Source organism: Halichoerus grypus, chromosome 8 (genome assembly GCF_964656455.1).
Source record: "Halichoerus grypus chromosome 8, mHalGry1.hap1.1, whole genome shotgun sequence".
Taxonomy (NCBI): domain Eukaryota; kingdom Metazoa; phylum Chordata; class Mammalia; order Carnivora; family Phocidae; genus Halichoerus; species Halichoerus grypus.
In genome coordinates, this window is record NC_135719.1 from 118,863,401 (window position 1) to 118,885,821 (window position 22,421).

Sequence of the window (22,421 nt, forward strand, 5' to 3'; positions counted from 1 at the left end):
TCAGGAAAAGATGTTCTCAGTTTAGTTTTGATACCATACTTACCAAAAAAAAAAAAAGTATTCGAGAATTCTGCATAATGGGAAGGGTAGTGGTACCATTAATTAGAAAGACAGAAAATGACAGTTTGGGGGATATGACACATGTGTTTCACGACCTCCTAGAGAGGCCTTTTCTAACTGCCTTCATTAATTAGGGTTGCCAGCCCCACACCCCAGGCTGCATAGGGGCAGGGATCTTACCAGTCATGTTCAGATGTATCACCAGTGCCCAATGCAGTGCCTGGCATATCATAGATGTTGATAAAATTTGTTGACTTAATGAGTAAATGAGGCAAATTTATTATATTAAATTTTCTCTGTATCTGTTCATTGTGTTCCCATTCCCTCGACTTTTTAATGTTTGTATGTAAGCACCATGAAGAAGAACAATAGGAACTCTACCACAAGGATCAATGAGCAAGATGCCATCTCCGTCCCACCCTCCCAAGATCCAGGAGATCTTCAAAATATGTTGAATGGAGGAGAGTATGCCCCTTTTGTATCTCCTCCCATATTAGAGAGCAATTTTATCCAGGTAAATAATAGTTGAGCCCTGAATTAAGTTCCAATAACTTCAGTGATTAATTTTCTCAAAGAAATTGAAAAGATTAAGAGGAGAATTATTTTAAATGTGATAAAGGAATGCGTGAGACAATTAAAGGGAACAATTTTGGGACTTTAACCAACCTAAAATAATTATAATGGTAAAGAAAGATTCATTTCAAATTTTCCCAGCAAACTCTCACCTAGGAATTCTGTTCTAACTCCATCATAATTGTCATTCTATCATAATCTTCCCAAAATGACATGAAGAGATTACAGTAAATTCAGAACGTCCTACCACAGGAAAGCATTCAGATAGCTCCTTTCCTAGATTTAGAAGACATTTTAAAGAATAACATCTATGACACAACTGGGTATGTAGCTCTTAGTTTTGAAATTAAAAGATAATTGTCAAATTGTGAGGGAGAAGAGTTTTCTTCTCATAAAAATATACCTACATTATGAATGAAACTACATTTCAATGCATTTGAGAGCAGTGCTCGCTTTTCTCTAAACATTCAACATTAAAACCTTCAGACAACATTAAAGGGGAAATGAGTTCACTGTTGCAGGCCATACCCCTAAACCGCACAGTAAGGCCTCGACCAAGTGTAACATGAAACACACCCATTCAAGCAGCTCCTCAGCTGATTCTACAGAGGGAAGACAGGGGAGACAGCAGATACTTCTTCTTCCATAAATGTGTTCTCTGCCCTGATGCCTTGGGCTTGAAGGAGACCTCCTCACCTCCAGAACACCAGAGGCAGGTGTTTAAAGAACACATTTAAGTAATGCCCAGAACACATGTGATGAGTCATGATTTGATGATTTTACCTTCTATATGCTTCTTTCCTACTAATAATCTTCCTATTTTATTTTTCACACTTCTTCCTACACCCTTTTCAAATAACCTTTTGCATGCTCTAATGAACCCTGGGGGAGGCAGGTAGCACTCTATAGACAGACACGCCGCATATCATAATTGGGTGAGTTATTCCCTTCAACATACACAGCCTCTCACGGTTAGTATGTCTTGGGCAGCAAGTTGCCACAGGACCCTGACCCGACTTTAAACAAAAAAGAACAACAGTTACGTCAAAGTAAAAGAGCCACAGGGCATCAGCTCACTTGCAGGGAGTCTTCAAGGACCCAGGTCCTCTCTTGTGCTCTATCCCCCTCGAGTTAGCTCCCCTCAGGACATTACAGGCAAACAGGACAGTGACAGTTGCCAGAAACAGAAGAGATGCTCTCATCATAGCACCGTTCTGTGAGGACTGAGAAACCTTTCCTAGAGGCACCAGGAGGCCCCCACTGTGTCTCATTGGCCAGGCCTAGGCCACATTGCCCTGCTGAGAGCAAGCACTAGCAAGGGGATGAAAATCACCATGACCAGTTGAGGTTTATCAGTATTTAGCCCCTGAGCCAGAGCACCATCCCTCAGGGGCAGTACTAGATGGATTCTGGATTCTGTTAATCAGGCATGGCTCTGGGCAGGTCCATAGTATGGGCTGCAACCTCTTTCTGACGGGATATATATATAATATATATTATATATAAAATATATATAATATATATGTAAATATATATTATATATATATAATATATATAATATATATATAAATATATATATATAAAATATGTATATATATTTTTAGTGATTTTTTGTGTGTTTTTGAGTTAATGTACAGCTGAGAAACCAGGTGTTGCCCCTCTCTGGCTTCCTTCACATCCCTGTCTGGCCACTTTCCAGTGTTCTTTTCTTCCAACTGGCAGAGATTTTACTGGCCAAGATTCTCAGACTTTGGGATTTTTGCATATGCTGTTCTTCTGCCTGAAAATCGCTCCTGTCCACCCAGCCAGTTTAACTCCCACATTGTTCGGGTCTCAGCCAGAGGTCTCCCCCTCAGAGGAGATTTCTCTGACCCTATGTGTGGGGTGTGCGGGAGCTGGCTGACTGGTAAGTGTCCAGGAAACTTGGAAGTCCATTGTTAAACACAGGCATTATTAAAAATTAAATCATATAAACTCATATACTCAAACCTCATTGTTCATATTATTTTACAACATTTTACTATTATTTATGCTCTTAAGGTTACAGATAAAAGAGTTTGACAAAGGTCAATGAAGACTTCTGTGAGCATCAATTGACTATACTGAAATTAAAATAAAGAAAGCTTTGTATATAGCATTATTTGTAAATAATAAACATATGCCTATCTTCCAAGAGATAGTTGTTACACATTTACCAGCACACCACCACCGGTCTCCCCTCTTAAATCAAGTTTCCTGCTATATGCCTTACAGCACAGCACCCTGAACTTGTACTTGGTAATACTTCCTGCAATAATAATTAGTGACATACTTGTTTGATGTTCACCTTCCCTGATAGAACCCCCACGGCCCAGGGACTGTGTCTGTCCGCTCACTGTGGTATCTCTAGGAATTCACATCAGCAAGTGATTGAACAAATGCATCATCACGGTTCATTTCTACTTTATTTCCTACACTGCTCAGGTAAGTGCAGTTGTCCGGGCCATGCACTTTATCAGAAAACGCCTCTTCCTGTTCTCTGCCTTAGGTTAACAGGAGAGGTGAATCCATTTACCTTCATAACCGAGCCAACTGGGTGACTGTAGGCATCTGCTCTTCCAGTAAAACCCACAAGACCCCCAGTGTGATGCTTCTGGCACATCTGACCCCTGAAGCTCAGAAAGATACAAAACCCCTGTTTCAAAGTCTCCTGACATCTCCTTCGCCAGAGAACCTGGTGCTCACCAGGTGAGTTACAAAGGGAAGAGGCTAAGGATCTCTCAGAAAATATGCTTTACCCCTGAGAAGCTGAAAATAAAAACACCAATGGCATTTGCTCCAAGGGAGCTTCTCACTTGCACTCTGCTACAACTGACAGTCAGTCATGTCCTTAAAGTCTGGGAAAATAGCTTATGACAAGCTAGCAGTCAAAGAGGTATTTAATTTTTAAAAATCAAACCTAAGTAACAGCAACTGAAGATCCATTATGAACTGCCTCTCTAGAACAGGCCCTTCCTTCCCCAGCATCCCAGCTTCCATCAGAATTTGCTCTGGTCTTGTCTCAAGCCACTAACTTGCTATGTGACCTAGAGCAATCACTCAACTTCTCTCAACTTTGCAGGATTAATGAAGCCCGACAACCTCTCATGATAAGTAGTTGATACTCTGATTTTTTTAGTTCATCAGAGTCTTAGGAGTATGATTTGAGTGAGATGGCCCCAGGGAGCCTGGTTCCATGTGCTAAAAATCAAAGTTTTGAGCCTCAAAAGCTAAGGGCCAGATCTGGGAACATGGTGGCCACAAGAAGGTACCGCCCAACCCCACGCCTGCCCCAGCCTGGGCCTGTCTGGGAAACAAGCCTGTTGTCCTGCATCTCACTCAGCAAACTGCTATACAACAGAGAAGGAAAGGCCTTTTTTTAGGTCTCCAGTCAGGCCTTCAGACGACATTTGTGTTGGTTTTCAGGTTTCTCCCTCTGCAGTTTGTGACTCTTTCTGTGCACGATGCTGAGAATATGCGCCTCAAAGTAAAGCTGGTGAGTGGACGAGCCTACTACCTACAGCTCTGTGCCCCTGCATGTAAACAGGACACCCTCTTTTGTCAGTGGGTGGAACTCATCTCCCTCTTGAATGACGAGAAAGCCAAAGCTTCCAAACTGTCAGAAGTCTCAAGCCTCTCAGAAATCACAAATAGCACAGACATCACAGGCTCGACGGACATCATGGATATTGCAGCGTTCACAGCTCTACAGAGCCCACCCCTGTGCACATGTTCAAACCCCGTACATACCGCAGAAAGCACTGATTTCTCAGATTTCACAGATGATGTCACCGACATCACCGACGTCACAGATGTTCCAGAAAATGAGGCCAGAGAAGCCCCAGATATAAATATTGTCACAGAAGTCACAGAAGTCACAGACCTCTGTGACATCCCAAACTGCTCAGAGGTCACGGTGGTGTTTGAAAATGATGACATACTAAGGGCCAAGCAAGAGGAAAAGGTAAGCGACATGGCAGACTTTCATTCTTTAATAATCAAGAACAAGAGTGATAACCAAGATCACTCTTCTTGGTTAGCTCCTTGACACTGGTTATCAAAATGCTATGGAATGTGCTCTGAGTAACCTAATTTTAATAATGGGATATTAGCCCTGAGCCCTGGTATAAAGGAGTTGTAGGATGTATCCTGAAAGAGGCAGGGACTATCCTTACCATCAAATTTAACCCAGTGTCAGAAAGCTATGGTGGGATGGAAGGAACTTCAGGACCAGGGTCAGAAGACCTGGGTTGGACTCTTGCCCTACTGCATAGCTGTTTGACCAAACCACTGGAGCTGCATGAGCTGCATGAGTTTCCTCGTCTCCAAAATAAGGATATTAATGTCACATAACGGCTATTTTAAGGTTTAAATGTGTATAAAAGTATGCACTACATTGAAGGATGGGGTGAAATTTCAACGGGTAAAAGTGAGGGTGGATATAGAAAAATAAAGTGCCAAAAGAAGTGAGTGGCTTTAGAAAAGGCTAGTAAGTGGAAAAACACAACCGTATCCAAGAAAGTTTAGTTCAGTTTGGCTGGAGCATAATATATGTGGAAAATATTAGGATATAGGTTTGGAAAGTTGTTTGCAAACCTTGAATGCCAAATCAAGAAGCGTGGACATTGCTCTTTGGGCAAACTTTAACCATAAAAACCCTCTGTGTGAGGGAGTGAAGGAACTGTGTTTTTAGAAAGATTAATCTGATGGTAGCATCGATTGTAGATAAAGGCATAAGTTTGAGGACCTACTGCTGGAAAACCTCCGTGGGGCCCGTGATAGAAAAATCATAAAGGGCAAGGATAGACATTTTACAGAAGAAAACTGCCAATAAATACACTGGAGAAAGTTAAACCTCACTATTAATCAAAGGAATGCAAACTTAGAAAAAAAACCTATAAAACTGTTAATTGAAAGAATAAAAATAGTCAATGTTAGTAAAGGTGTGGTCAACTTGGGATTCATATAGATTCATGGTAGAGATAAGAATTGGCCCAAACTTTCTTGAAATCATTATGAATCAAGGGCCTAAAAATGTTTATACCCTTTGACTCAGTGATTCCATTTCTAGGAATCTTCCTTAAGGAATTAGTCAGAAATAAGAATGAAGATTTAGCTGTAAAGATGTTAATTATACCAAATCTATACCATGTTTGTCAAAATGAAATAATGAAAATTTGGAAGGAACCTAAACATCCACCACAGGAGAATCACTAAACTGATACAAATCCATGAAGGGCAGGTGCTGTATTAATCTTTTTCAGGAGTGATCATCGTATCTGACAAGATCATAGACAGTAAATATTTGTTAAGTGAAAGACTACTCTGTAGTTATTAAGATTGTTGGAAAAAATTTTCTTTACCTGGAGAAATTTTCATGATTGAAAAAAGTTGAGTGAAAAATGAAATATGATCCCTATCATATAAAAATACATTTATATGCTCACAAGCAATAGGAGGGGGAAAAGTCATATTATTAGCAGCAGTTTATTTCTAGATTGTGGAATTATAGGCAATTAATGTTTTCCTTTTCACACTTTTCTGAATTTTCTGTTTCCTACAATAAAAATAATTTTAAATCCAAAAAAATTCAAGCAGTTTTACACACAATTTTTAATGACATGAGGAAAATGCTTTTAATAAATTGTCAAGTGAACAATGTAGGATATAGAACTGAAATGTTGTCACAAAGCAGACACATAGAAAATAAATAAAAAGACAAAAAGCCTGAATGAAATGTGCCATAGGAGTAGTTATTTCTGGCCAGTGGCCCCAAGCAAACAATAATTTTCTCCCTTTCACTTTATATCTTAAAGGATCTTCTAAATATTCTACAATAAATATGTAAATTATGTGTTACTTTCACTGACAGAAAAAAAAAAGTTTTTTCGTTAAGGAGGAGGGGACTGTATTATTTTCCAGGGAAGTTAATAGAGGTGGTGGATGAGGTGGTGGCTATGGGAGGAATGCGCAGGTGTGAGAGGACAGTAGAGAGACACAGTGTTTAGAACCAGCTGATCAATTGCTCAGAGGCCTGGGACAGATTCTGAGGAAGGCAGTGAGTGGCTAGGAGAGGTGGTCCATTAATAGAACCCAGGAAATTAGGAGAACAGGTAAAGATTTTATGGTATTAGTTTTAAGTATAGGTTCTAAGTCTCTTGAAAAACGACCTCTTTTGTCTTAGTGTGAACCTCCTAACTCATGTCACCTATTAGATACTCTTTTTTTTTACGATTTATTATTTATTTGAAGGAGAGAGAGAGAGCATGCGTAAGCAGGGGGAGGGGCAGAGAGTGAGGGAGAGGAAGGGAGAGAAGCAGACTCCCCGCTGAGTGCGGAGCCTGACACAGGGCTTGATCCCAAGACTCTGAGATCATGACCTGAGCTGAAATCAAGAGTCGGACGCTTAACTGACTGAGCCACCCAGGCGCCCCCACCTATTAGATACTTTTAAATTAAGAGCAACATCAGATTGGGGAGGAAGTGGCAAGGTATTTCTAGACAACCTTCCTTGCCCCGACAATTCAGAAAAAGGAAATGCTACAATTAAGTGCTAATTTTCTGGTGTAAGCTGACAGTGGTGTACCTGGCCACATGAGCTTCTGAATGTGCTGTGTCAGGTCCCAGACTATCAGCCTCCACACAACCCCCAAGCCTTATTCCCTCAACATTGCGCCTGTGTACTTGAGGGAACTCAGTAGATATGAATGAAATGATTACTGTATTAGATATTTTTGCTCCATAAATCATCTATTTCTGTGTGATGTTCTTCTGTTACCTGATTTGCTGCTGTTTATTATTTTCAAAGGAAAGACTAGGAAACACTCTGAAGTCTGGGTGTCTACGAGATGCAAAAACTAAGAACGAGCTCAGAGAACCCTCAAAACATGTCACCATCTCAAATGTAACATTGACTTTCCAAGGTGAACGATGTTTTCATACTACCTTGACTCAAGAAGAAAGTGAGACAAGTTCATTCAAAGGGATGAGTGCCAGATCCTCTGAAATAAGGACAACTGAATTTAAAAGCACAGCTCTCGAGGCTGAAGAATCCAGGTATGTGAGGCAGGGAAACGCCAGGGGTGCTGAGACGGGGAGTAATGTAAGTAAGTATATGCTCTCAAGTCTCTGCCACTCTGGCATTTGTTGCTGAAGATTCTCAGCTATAGCTACAATGAATGATGACATAGTCAACTCTTGATTATCCACATTTGGTTTAACCTCATCTAATTTTTATTTTCCTGTCAACTTCTCACACCATGCAGCTCACATTCTAGACTACCTGGCGTCAGCTGTGTGTGCTAAAGAATATAGGATAAAATCAGAGTGTCCACGTTTTGGAGTTAAGGCACTCATCTCCCAGAGTGACTATGGGTGCTCTTCCTTTTATCTTTGTACTTCTCTCCATGTTCTTCTCTGCATATTTCTTATGCTTTTCTACATTTCCAACAAACAACTTCATAATCTGAAAAAATTTTTTCATAATTTTATTTATTCTTTTTAAAGATTTATTTATTTAATATTTTAAATAGAAAGTGCAAGCAGCGGGAGGGACAGAAGGAGAGGGGGAGAGAGAGAGAATCCTGGAGCAGGCTCCCAGCTGAGCACAGAGCCTGACTCACAGGACTCCATCTCACGACCCTGAGATCATGACTGAAGCCAAAATCAAGTGTTGGGCGCCCAACCGACTGAGCCACCGACTGAGCCCAACCGACTGAGCCCCTGTTTTCATCATTTTAATACTCAAGTGCAAGCTGAATGTGAGAGAGCACTGCTGTATTCTAAAGATAAAAGTTAATCCAATCATTTCAAAATAACACCTAAAAAGAAACCAGAGAAACATGCAGAGTTTTAAATGCTTACTTGAGCAAGAATGAAATAGGGAATGTAATGAATTATGTCTAAAATCTTTTTAAATATAAAAAAACAAGCAGGAGAAAACAAAAACAAACCAAAAAAAAGAAAGAAATGAAAAAGATTATAAGTAATTTGAAGTGCTACGGAGTTCTTCAAAAAGAATGACAAAACAGGCAAACCACTGGACAACTTTTTTTAAAAAATGATAAAATTAGGGACACCTGGGTGGCTCAGTCAGTTAAGCATCTGCCTTCGGCTCAGGTCATGATCTCAGGGTCCGGGGATTGAGCCCTGCATCAGGCTCCCTGCATTCAAAATATTTAATCAGTTTTATGCTTCTTCCCCCCAGTTCTCTGGGTTCAGTTTTGGATGGTATAGTAGAAAGGTTACTTCAGAGGTATAGAATCATCTTTCTACTATATTCAATGTAAGTCAAAACTATGTTAGATCTGTGTTCAATCTAATCTAGAATCTGTGGGCCCTCGCTCAATCCCTCCCTTTCTTTCTTCCTTCCTCCTTCCCTCCCTATTTTAATTAATTCTTTTTTTTTTTTTTTTTTTTGGAGTAATTACCAGGTGCCTGACACGTGAGCTTTTTAATATCAGCTTATTTAATCCCTGCAACAACTCTACATGGTCAGTGTTATTCCTAGTTTACAAATGAGGAAACTGAGGCCTGAAGAAATTAATTTAACTTGTGCAAGAATAAAGGAAGCAGGATTTGAACCCAGGGTTGTCTGACCGCAAAGTTCATTCTCTAGCTGCTATGTCTTTCTTTTAAATAATAAAAAAATTATGTTATGTTCTCCTAATTTTTTGAAGTAAATAATTTGTCTGGATTATAAAGCCTGAAAGACAACACAAGAAAGAAAATTCTTGATTAATCCTACTTAAGACAATAAATGTTAAATTCATAGAATCTTAGCAGGCAAAATGTAGCAAGCTTAATATAAAATTAAGGAAACTGTCAATATATCATTGTTATTTAAAAGAAAAGCAGAAAAAAATCGTGGATACCTTAAATACATTTGAGAGACTTTGATATTCTTGATAAAGAGCCACAAAATGCAGAAGAGTTCTCCTTTAGCACAGTAAAGAATATTTATTCTAAACCAGAGCCAACATTGTTTTTAATGAAGAAATTCTAGAAGTGTGCTACTTAAAACTTAGAACAAATTAAGGATGTTCCTATTAATATTTCTATGTGATATAATTTAAGGGAGTCTAGCAATTGCAGTAGAACAAAGAAATATGATAGATAAATATGAGATTTTTAAAAATCACTCTTTGCAAATGGAAATTCATATTTAGAAAATTTGAGAATCATCAAACATCTTGGTTTGTAAACAATTTTAGGAAGGTCACAGATTATAAGATAAACTCACAAAATATTGTTTGTTTCATGATTTTTATTAACAAACCAAAAATGCACTGAAAAAAGAATGTATTTTTCAAAAGCAGCAATAAAAATCAAATATTTAGTGAGAGTGATAAGAGTCCTGTATCTATGGAATTATAAAACTCTAATGGCAGAAACACAAGACAACTTCAATAAGGAAAACTAAGCTCTCTATCTGGGCAGGTATATTTAAGACAACAGAGATGATAAGGCCTAAATTAATTTAGAAATTTAATACAGTACCAATTATCTCAATAGTATATCTCATAGAAATTGTACAATTATAGAAAGTATGTGGAAAAAATAGGGTAAGAATCTCAAGGAAACCATTGGGGCTGGAAAATGTCTAGAGGGACTCAGTTGTATAAAATCTTAAGCCATATTATAATTAAATGGCTATCAGAAACACCAGTAAAAAGTTTAGGATATAGAAATTAAGATAGTAAAATAGATTCAAACTGATAAAGGTTTGAAAGAAACATAAAAAAAAGCAAAAGTCTAGAATATGTTGGTCAAAGATATATGTTGTACCACAAAAAAAAATTTCAGATAGGAAGAGAGTCAAATATTTTAAAACTAAAATAAACTAGAAGAAAATGGGATGGTTGAATTGCCTCAGTTGCATAAGAAAGATCATTTCTCCTCCTTCGAAGCAACAGAAGAAATTTTCAATGGCAAAGTTTGAGCACTTTCTATGTGCTAGGTGTGGGGATACGGCTGTGAAAATAAGTTAGAGGCGGTTTCATTCTAGTGGAGGATATAGATAATACACAAATAAAATACATTATTCCAGCTGGAATGTACTGTGATAAAAACAAAAATAGAGTAACAGAATAGAAACAGGGATTTGAGGAGGAGGAAGGATATCTTATAGTGGTCAGGGACAGCTTCTCTGAGGAAGGGCAGAGATCTTGGGGAACAGAGTTCCAGGCTGATTGATTGTATAACAATTATAAATATCTGCCCCCCCAAATCATTTTAGGTAAATAAATACATAATAGTAAAACAGGAAGAGAATAATAATAACTAGATAATCTATAATGGTTTTGCCTCCCATATATAGATATAGCTGATGGGAATTTGTAAAGGATCCAGTTAACAAATGGGTTAAAGTTATGATTAGGAAATTTACTCCAGAAGACAAATAAACACTTAATGAGGAATCAATCTCATTAATAATTAAAGAAATACAAGTTAAGCAATTACCAGTTGGCTTTCAATTAGCTGTTAACTATAACACTGATGGGGTCACTGTACATGGTGGGAACTTTCTAGAGTGATTTGGCAATTCACACTACAAATGATTATACCGCTTGACTTAACAGAACATGTGTCAAAGAAGTAATTCCAAAGGGAAAATAACTTAATTGAACACATGTTTTGTAGTTAAAACCTGAAAGTGATCCAAACGACCACTGGTGGAAGAATAGCTGACCAGGAAATATTATGTTAATTTAGTGGAACAGCAGATCCCCATTAGGGAAAGAATAGAGAATTTCAATAAAAAGACCTATATGACTAATAAGGAACTGCAAGCTAGAAAAGTAAAATTCTGAAAAATGTATATACAATGGTATTTTATTTCTACAAAAGGATGATAAGAAACCACAGTGTTTGGGCATAGTTGGTGATTAAAGGAATTAATATTTGTTATAGCTATTGATAGATGTTTCCATTAAACTTTTATTGTACATAATCATTATTATGATTACATGCATAATTTAAAATCAAAACTGATGCTAAGAGGCTTTAATTGGATACATTAATTGGAAGACATAGCAGCTAGAGAATGAACTTTGCGGTCGGACAACCCTGGGTTCAAATCCTGCTTCCTTTATTCTTGCACAAGTTAAATTAATTTCTTCAGGCCTCAGTTTCCTCATTTGTAAACTAGGAATAACACTGACCATGTAGAGTTGTTGCAGGGATTAAATAAGCTGATATTAAAAAGCTCACGTGTCAGGCACCTGGTAATTACTCCAAAAAAAAAAAAAAAAAAAGAATTGATTAAAATAGGGAGGGAAGGAGGAAGGAAGAAAGAAAGGGAGGGATTGAGCGAGGGCCCACAGATTCTAGATTAGATTGAACACAGATCTAACATAGTTTTGACTTACATTGAATATAGTAGAAAGATGATTCTATACCTCTGAAGTAACCTTTCTACTATACCATCCAAAACTGAACCCAGAGAACTGGGGGGAAGAAGCATAAAACTGATTAAATATTTTCAATGCAGTGAAGAAATTGAGGTTATTTAAACTGAAGAGAAAAACTGTAATAGGTGACAATTACCATCTTCAGTGTACGAGGAAGTACAGATTTAAGGCTAAATTTAAAAAGTGGATTTAAGGGGTGCCTGGGTGACTCAGTCGTTAAGCGTCTGCCTTCGGCTCAGGTCATGATCTCAGGGTCCTGGGATCGAGCCCTGCATCGGGCTCCCTTTTTGGCAGGAAGCCTGCTTCTCGTTCTCCCACTCCCCTTGCATGTGTTCCCTCTCTCACTGTGTGGATTTAAAGTGAAAATTATTGTAACTAAACACAAAGAAAATTTGATTACATAGTAAAACAATATAGCAGATAACCAATCAATAAAAAATAATTAATGGATATCATTGATTAGATATTAATAAACAACAGAACTAATTTCTGAAGGTTGTAGAATCTTTCTCCCTGGAAACTTCTCAAAAACATGCATCAGGCCATTTGTCCTGGATAGACTTCAGACATTCTCCTGCCAGGGATCAAGTCCCATTTGTGTTACGTATGTAATTTTAATCTACTGCTAAAATAAATGACAGAACGTATGGTGAAGTCAAATATAAGTATGTTCTGGAGATTCCTTAAAGGAGTGGAATGGAATGGAAACAGTTTAGGGTTCTGAGAAATAGACTTATTAGATGCTCAGTAAATGATCACTATTGTCACTAATTATTTATTTCCAATAGTGTAGATAAAAGAAAGTTGGCTATTCTGTCTCAAAAAAAAAAAACAAAAAACAAAAATAAAACCAGAAACTCTTACTCAAAAAATATCTTAAGCAACTGAGGATTAGTTACTCAAGCTGGCTTTCTTTTTAACCTTTTTTCCTGGCTAAGGAGGGGTCAAAAAAAGCAAAGGAACATGGGTGATCCTTAGGAGAACCACAGACCTTGAAATCAGAGCAATGTTTGCTTTCGCTTCTGGACTGCCACAATTCTGGAAATTCTAGAGCCTCTAGATCCAAGTGCCAACACATTCCAGGTGTTGGTAGATCTGGATAATGATTTCAATACTTTTGGCTGTCTGCTCAAACAAAGCATTAATATCTAGGGCTTCTTTGCCAATGATTCTCAATGTGTGGTTGGTTAGCATCATCATCTGGGAACTTGTTAGAAATGTAAATTCTTGGGCCCATCCCATCCTCCTGAATCCTGAACTCTGGCCTTCTGTGTTATAATAGACATCCAAGTGGTTCTAATGCACATTCAAGTCTGAGAACCATTGCCTTATAAGAAGCCAGTCCTAGACACAAAGGAGAGTTTAGCAAGAATTACTCTCTCATGAGGGCTTCTCCTGGGGTCCCATAGCCAAAATAAGTATTCCTTTTTATAGCCAGAGTAAGAACTATCGGTTCAAACTCAAGGGAGCCTTCTTCAGGAACTTTTCCTATATGACCAGGAGCTCTGAAATTTGGATTAAAAAAAGAAAATAAATAAATAAATAATTGGTTCAATGTTCAAGAAATTATCCTGCTTCGAATTGAGGGTGGAGAAGTAGCTGAAATAATATCCCCCAGAACACTGATCTGTTATTTCTTGATGGTAACAACCATTGAATTCTTTTGGGGAACTAAACAATGACCAGAAGGGCTAATTGGTCAGTCTGATGTGTTAGAGGAGAAAGAAGGACAAAGACAAAGAAAAAGCCAGGAGACAGAGTAAGGAAGGGAGTTGGAAATATCAACCATCAGTTCAAGTAGTGATAGGAGAAAGGAATATAAGAAGGAGGGGATAGAAACAGGGCCACTCAGTAGGAAATGTATTTCGCTACCACGCATGAGTATGGCTTTCACAGAAAAGCATAAGATTTCTAAAAAACAAGATAAAAAATGAATCCATTCAATTTAGCAATGTATTCTAAATAATAATTGATCAGGCCTGATGACTGTGATGTCTTCCTTCTGTTTTGTTTCATCCATATGTCTCCAATTCTATGACCTGCCCTTATCTGAGGCTTCAGAAACACCACAATTCAAAATCTCACGAAGTTAACTGTTTACGTCATTTCACCTTCTTCTTTCCTTGCCCTTTTGCACATAATAAATGCCCTAAAGCATGAGATTAGCTTTTAGTGCATTTAAAAAAAAAAACTTTATAAAAGTAATAGGCTTTACGGGCTCCCTGCTCAGCAGGGAGTCTGCTTCTCCCTCTCCCGCTCCCCCCTCTTGTGCTCTCTCTCTCTCTCACTCTCTCTCTCAAATAAATAAATAAAATCTTGAAAAAAAAAAAAAAAATTGGGACGCCTGGGTGGCTCAGTTGGTTAAGCGACTGCCTTCGGCTCAGGTCATGATCCTGGAGTCCCGGGATCGAGTCCCGCATCGGGCTCCCTGCTCAGCAGGGAGTCTGCTTCTCCCTCTCCCGCTCCCCCCTCTTGTGCTCTCTCTCTCTCTCACTCTCTCTCTCAAATAAATAAATAAAATCTTGAAAAAGAAAAAAAGGAAAAAAAAAAAAAAGTAATAGGCTTTACTTTTTTTATTTTTTTATTTTTTTAAAGATTTTATTTATTTATTTGACAGAGAGAGACAGCGAGAGCAGGAACACAAGCAGGGGGAGTGGGAGAGGGAGAAGCAGGCCTCCCGCCGAGCAGGGAGCCCGATGTGGGGCTCGATCCCAGGACCCTGGGATCATGACCTGAGCCGAAGGCAGATGCTTAACGACTGAGCCACCCAGGCGCCCTAGGCTTTACTTTTTTTAAAGTATAGTTTTAGATTTACAGAAAATTGAGCAACTAGTACATAGAGCTCCATATACCCACCCCTCTGCCACCTCCTTACTCTCCCCCTACCTCCAGTTTTCCCTATTATTAACACCTTGCATTAGTGTGGCACATTTGTTACAAATTAATAAACAACATTGATACATTGATAATAAACAACATTGATACAATCATTAACTATAGTTCCTAGTTTAAGGTTCACTCTATGTTGCACAGTTCTCTGGGTTTTGACACATGCAGTGACATGTACTATTACACACAGAATAGTCTCACTATCCTAAAAAAATCCTCATTAGATTAGCTTGTAATAGCTTTCTAAATATTAAAAATTGTAAGGATAACTTAAATTTTTAGGATGTAAAATGCTCTGTAGGTACAACGTTTTGTTAGTCTAACTATTATGATCACAATTAGAAACAATGAGAAAATGAATTCCTATATAAATGGCAAACATCAAAGAATTTTAAAGATAAAAAGGATCTTGAAGGTTAGCAAATCCCAAATTCTTCAAGGCCCTACCCTTCTGTCTGTCAGCTTCCTGTATCATTCATCTGCTGAGTCTACTAGGAAGAAAGAAAGAAAAAGAAAAAGAAAGAAAAAAACAAATTTTGGTTCCAAGCAATCCTCTTAAGCTCAACTTAATCAAGGATGGATTCTTTTTTATTGCGTATTTGCATCTGGAACATAATTACTAGCTAGAGCCTAATTTGAGAATGTTCAATATGAATGAAAGATGTTACATCTAAAAACAGAATGGAATTCAGTTTATTCCTGCGACGTTTGTAGGGTTAAGTCAATATCCTGTGAGAGTGATAAGTAAGTTCTATCTATTTTTCTTCTCCAAGACCAGGGATTTCAGTGACATTTTATAACCATGTACTTTGGGAAAATGAAAAAAAAAAATTAAAGGATGACCTTGTTGAATATTTTGCCCTCAGATTTATTAGTCTTTAAAATGTAAATTGAGCAATTTCAATCTAGATGAGTGAAAGACTATGGAGATGTCTATAATGTCACTTTAATTCCTTTAAAAGTGAAGGATTTACTGTATGAAGCATTTATATTCCTTCTCATACCCTGACCATGGTGCTACTATGACTCTTCCCTTTGTTTTATTTATTTATTATTTTTTTTAATAAATTTCTTTTTTTTTTTTAAGATTTTATTTATTTGACAGAGAGAGAGAGAGAGAACAAGCAGGGGGAGCAGCAGACAGAGGGAGAGGGAGAAGCAGACTTCCCGCTCAGCGGGGAGCCCGATGTGGGGCTCGATCCCAGGACTCTGGGATCATGACCTGAGCTGAAGGCAGACGCTTAATGAATGACTGAGCCACCCAGGCACCCCCTTCCCTTTGTTTTAAAGAGGATGATGTCAGGCTTCATTTTAATTTGCACCTATTTTTTAAAGTACATTTACTGAATATTTCTCAGTCTCTTAAAAACTTTTATCGCTAAGCTCAACCTTCATGTAAATCACCAGACCTATTTGGTGAAGGCTATGTGAGCATTTATTTGCAAACTTCTTAGAAAATTATTAATTTAACCTCTGTTTCAGAAAGATCCATTGTAGACCGCCACCTGGGATTTCTTTGCCAGACCCCTTAAAACGGATCATAATTATGTCTCTATACATTTATCTGGGAAGCTATTGTCTGAGGGTAATTATTCTTCCCAAGTGCTTTCTTTTACTCAAACTGCAATGCTTCCCAAAATGCCCCCGAAAATGTAGCCAAGAAACAAAGATTTGGTGAAAATTAAGTGACTGAAGTTTATGTTTCAGCATGCCAATGAGGTTAAGAAAATAAGTATTTTAATTATTGTTATTAATTTTAAAAATCAGGAATGCAGAAACCTTCTTTATCCAAAGGCATTTCTGAAAGTGAAATGATCTGAAAAACTGACAGCTAGCCTCCTATCTGAGCCCATAAACCATAAGAAATGCAGTTACTTGGGCAAATACTTGGGCATGCTATTTGCCTGCAAAATTTCCTAGTGCTGTCGCCCCCATCAGAGCCATAGAGATTGTGATGAAGAAGCCAGCAGAGGTGGGCACCTTCTAACGCCAGGCACCCAGAATCCCTCCCATGTCTCTATGAGAGCCTATATTCCCAACACAAGGGACTCTACACAAGCCCCTGGGCAGCAGCAGTTAGCTCAGTCTCAGCCCCAAATGAGTTTTCAGACACTGGAGAGGCATAGGAGGGTGATGCCCACAGCCTCACAGTTATCTCATACCCAGTCATTCTCTTCTAAATATTTGTGGTTACACTGGCAACATTTTGAAATGTGCTGTTTGTTTTTACAGGAGCATGAGAACTGATTCGGTCACCTCAGGTATGGAAGAAATCCCACTACATTTCTTTGTGATCTCTGGTATCTGGTAGTCACCTCTGCGTCTGGGAACAGAGTAGTTAAGAGCAAAGGAATGCAGCGAGCTGTTTTGATGAATTCCCTTTGCTCCACTCTGAGTCCCACAGTGTAGGAACTCTTCCTCAAAGCCTGTCCACACACTAGCTTTCAAGTAGCAGGCATCTTGGCATTTTTTCTGTGCCAGTAGAGTACTGAATCCGACTCACTGGGCAGGAACCACTCCCAGGCCAGCTCTGCAGGCAGAACCCAAACCACAGGGCCTTTTCTCCTTGCTGATTTGGAAGGGGAGTGGTGTACAACTAAATTTCTTGGTAAATCTAAAATCATCTCACCCCTCTTTTCTTCTTACTTGCGTCTTCGGCTTCTGCTTCCTTACCTCTTCCCACGACTCAGGATCTTTTTACTTCTTAACAACAAGTGTTGACACGGGAGTTGTCCTATGGGCACCAGTGGACATTGTGTCCCCTTGCTTACTGCTGACCCACCTCTCAGCTACTGTCTAAGTGGGGGGGGGGGTGGACCTCAGCTCCAGTCATGCGCATCAAAGAACACATGGAAGGAACAGAGGGGCACATTTCACTGGACTTAAATGGAAAGAAAAAAAATATTTCTACTTTAAAAACCAGGACCACGTGAAGGCAATTCTTAGTCACATTTTCAAGAGTCTTACCAAAAAAAAAAAAAAAAGCAAACAATTTGAGCATAGGTGTTTTTATAAGTGGGATTTTTGTCTGTAGGCCTTCCCACTGGGCTTTAGTGTCCCAAAGTACCCGAAGAACTTCACTGAAATGTGGTTTTACCTATAGTCCAATCTGTAGTACTGAACCTGAGAACACTGTAGGGAAATGCCATTGTAGTTTAGAAGAAAAATACAAAATCTCCTTTGCAGTATATAGAATTTTCACCTATCGATTTCTACTCCAAATTTTATTTCAAAAAGAAATCGCAGTAAGTTGAGAGAAATTCCAGAGATTTCCAACAGGCAAATATTTTCCTCTTTTAAAAGTAAGGATAAATCATGCAGCAGTCTTATCACTAATAGCTAATTACTATGTTAGCATATAGTTAGTACAATAGCATATAACATCCATTCTGAAGCACTAGTTATTTAAGCCTTGGGAATTTAAAGTTAATGTAGATTGTTGATAGATTTAGTTTCATTCTATATATGACTGATTCTTTCACCTGTCTTCTGGCACAAACTCAATTTTGTTCAAATGAACAAGCATTTATATTATATTTGAGGCACTGTAGAGAGATTAAAAATAGTTAAGAGGACATCGCCTGGCCTCAAGACATGGGCACAAATAACATAAAGTGGAATCTTACAGGTGCTTTAAGAGAAAGAAGTGGAGAACCTAGTTTTTGCTCGAGAGAAAATCATGAAAGATTTATGAAGGAAGGAGGCAGTCTTTGAGTTAGGGAAGGGGAAATAAGAATATCCTGGATCTAGGGTATAGTGTGAACAAAATCAAAGAATGGGACAGTGCTAGGCTTATCCCATTTAGGAACAGTGAGAGATGCAGCTGGAAAGCAAAGCAGGGCCAGATTACGGAAGTCTCGGGCCATGCTGGGGAGTTTGGATGGTACAGTTTGGTAGCTAAGGAGGAGCCACTGAAAACCAGAACTAACAAAATTAGTGTTGTATTTGGGAACGATTACTCCGACTGTGATCTCCAAGAGAGCTAGAGGAGGCTACAGATAGGGAATCATTAGAATAGTCCAAGGTGGGGGCGCCTGGGTAGCTCAGTCGTTAAGCGTCTGCCTTCGGCTCAGGTCCTGATCCCAGTGTCCTGGGATCGAGCCCCATATCAGGCTCCTGGCTCAGCAGGGAGCCTGCTTCTCCCTCTCCCTCTATCTCGCCCCCTGCTCATGCTCTCTCTCTCTCTCTCTCTCTCTCTCTCTCTCTCAGTATCTCTGTGTCTCAAATGAATAAATAAAATCTTTAAAAAATAAAAATAAAAGAATAGTCCAGGATGAAAGGTGCCCGTCATGAACCCGGTGAAAAGGAGTCAGAGGGCAACAAGGACGTGAATACGTAGTTAACAAGATTCGTTGACTGACTACCAGTGGGGACAAGAGACAAAAAAACAAAACAAAACAAAACTAACCAGAGGATGACAGAGTTTGGGAGACAACATAGCTAGGAGGTAATGAGTCCATGACACAAGCTGGGAAAATGAATTCCAGGAAATCTGGAAGGAAACGATGAAGAAACCAGCTGTTAAATACTGCACCTAGAATGAAAAGTCCCAGGTTTGAGTTCTAAATTGCATTTCCTCTGTTCCATGGGTGTGTCATTTAAAGTCTCTGGACCTCAAGCTTCTTCAACTATCAAATATGTGTGCATATGGGTGAGGGATTGAAGTGGGCGTGTCTGGTGTCTCAAGGCCCTTTCAGCTGCTATGATGTCATGAGCTGATACGTGCGTGGTCCTGGGGGCCCATCTTTCTAAGTTCAGCAACAGCTTGAAATGGGGCTCTGGAAATCAGGAGTTCAGCAAAGACACAGCCAACATGCAGCCGAGTTCCACGCTCAGCTTGTTAAATCACAAGGGTGGTACGACATACAAATTTGGCTTGCAGTTGTCACAAAGTATTAATTATTTTCCCCGTTTGTTTTCTTTCACATACTTTTTCATTCTTCCCACTTCTCTCTCTGTCTTCCCATGTTTTCTGACTTAGGCTTACATAGTTTTTCCATTTTCCCTCTGATTGGCATTTCCTTCCCTGTTTCCACACTCCTCTGAATCACTTTTTCCCCCTTTCATACTTATTCACATTTTACACTTCTTACACCAAGAAGAGCAAAGATTAGAATCTTACTCCCTTGTCCCATTGAATTTAGACTGAATGTAGATGAAAAATGAGTCGGCGAATCTGATTTCTATTCTAGGCAGCAGAAACCAGGAACTGCTCCCCACTGCAATTAAACAAAACCCTGGTCAGGTTCACGTTCACCCAACTCCGGGACCACACTGCCTGGGGACCATGGTCTCTTATTCATGTCTCAAACCTCTCTGCAGTTTGACACTTTCCTCCTTTCTGAGTAAGGCTTGGTAAAGTGGCACTTCACATGTACTGTTTTTATGACAAGGCTACAGGGCAGAGCCCAGATGGACACTGTCTCTCTGGATCTGGGTCCATCTCTCCCTTTTCTTAACTTTTAATTTCTTACCTATTTAGGTTTTACTGTCCTTAGCTCTGCTGATCTCTTTATGGGGAGCCCAAACTTAGGCTTACCTATGGTCCTATGGGATTTTCCCAGGATTGTGGGCAATTAGGTAAAGGATAGAGAGCTGAGAAGGAAGAAAGGGGAAAATTGCTTACGAAATCCTGGGCATGTCCCCTTCATCCAAACCCATCTTTCTGTTCCACTTTCCTCTGAACTATTGCAAATCAAATTCCTTGCAATCCTAAGCAGCCAGGTTCAGTCTCTATTTATGAAACCAGGTCTAAAAAGAGAAAGGGTGGGAGGACCCTAAAAGAGAAGCTGTTTGTGAAATTTAACAATGGGCTCCATTGCAAGGATAAAGACATTTTTTAACTTAAGACCAAATTAAGTTGTCTCTCCTTCTGTGCTTTTTTTCTCTCCTGCTTCTGGCTTTCTTCTTTCTTCCTCACTTCCCTCTCTCTCTTCCACTTTCCCCACTATTTTTCTTTTGCCCTCTGGCTCCCTCCCCTCATGTCAAATCTACTTCCCTCAATCTCATGCCTCATCTGTCTCCCCTTTTCTCAGGGGAATGGATGCGAGGAAAGGAAAGTAAAACAGAAAAAGAAAAGGCCAATGGAAAAAACATGTAAGACAACCAAAAGGTAATTTTTTTTTACAATTATAAGTCGCTATAGCTATAAAGGACAGATGTGACACTTGCACAAGAAGTTGTCAACAAATTGACTCTTTGAACATGGAATCTTATTACTTCTATTGTAGTAACAATAGAGGTGGAATGGGATGTTGACAGTTTGTGGTGGTTTCCGCCCTAGAATCCTTCAAGGGTCAAAATGTAATGTCAGCACATGGATTAGAGGGAGTGTCAGGTGAAGCACCGGAAGAGAATTGCTTGCCACTGCTTTGACACGTGATTCCGTCATTCGCATTCCTACTCTTCCTGTTTGCTCCCTCCTCACACTCTTGGCAGGAACCACTTGGCCATATCTCGTCAGGGCTCTGCTGTTGGAACTGAGGTGCCCACCCTTCTGTGTCACTCTGCCACCAAAGTTAGCTTAGCACTTGGTCACTTATCTTAGTAACAGGAACTCACCCAGATGCACACCATGGGCCAGAGGTGGTGCACCAGAGGGAGACGGTGTGGCCGAAAAATAACAAAAGTCCATGCACGATGACACCCTGGTTTCTCCACACACTCCTCAGTCTGTGCCTGCTCTTTTGTCATTTCTTGCCCCCTCCCCCCAATAATATTGTCCCATGGTGGTGGTGGACAGTGACGGAGCGGCGCTAGGGTAATGCGTGCTGGGACCTCCGTCCACCTAGGGAGAGTCCCAAGTCCTGTCGTTTCTCAATATATTACAGAATTTAGAAAGAAAAATTCACTGGAAGAGAGCTCAATATTCTACAAGGATTTCATCCTTTGATGGATATATATTCTATAACAATGAAATATCAAATATTAGGGTCTTATTAGAGAGCAGCAAATGCAAAGAAGAGCAGAAATAATAATATACATACCATATTTAAATCTTGGCTTCTGAAATTTAAAAAGTGGCTCCCATATATTTAAATTGTGAATTGCCAATATATAAGAAAAAGTAGGTGGTTTTTTTTAATGGTGAAAAAATTTTGTTACTGACAAAGGCTTCATATTATCACAACTGAAATGTGAAAGTTACTTGGCCCCTTGTTTACAATGAGCATATATCATGTGTATGTAAATATATACATATGGCTTATTTTGGGATGCAGTTTAGGACAGATTAAGGACTTGCAAATAATTCAGTGACCCATCTATAAATTTTAAAGACTAAAAGCCCATAATCTTAATCTTGACATCTTGATTTATTAGATTCTTACATGGGTAGAAATGGCTTTTATTTATCTTTTAAGATTGTATTTATTTATTAGAGAGAGAGTACACACATGAGGAGGGGGAGGAGCAGAGGAAGAGGGAGAAGCAGACTCCCCGCTGAGCAGGGAGCCTGACGCAGGCCTGAAT

The 22,421-nt window shown here is 39.1% G+C and overlaps 1 protein-coding gene across 1 annotated transcript; it reads left to right on the top strand.

Moving 5' to 3' along the window:
- The first annotated feature begins 415 nt into the window (after nucleotides 1-415).
- Nucleotides 416-21,101, top strand: GARIN2 (golgi associated RAB2 interactor family member 2). Its single transcript, XM_036071150.2, has 6 exons — nucleotides 416-574; nucleotides 3,161-3,360; nucleotides 4,078-4,615; nucleotides 7,460-7,707; nucleotides 17,184-17,212; nucleotides 20,987-21,101. The coding sequence occupies exons 1-6, from the start codon at nucleotides 416-418 to the stop codon at nucleotides 21,049-21,051; spliced, it is 1,239 nt and encodes a 412-aa protein (XP_035927043.2). The 3' UTR covers nucleotides 21,052-21,101.
- The last annotated feature ends 1,320 nt before the right edge of the window (nucleotides 21,102-22,421 follow it).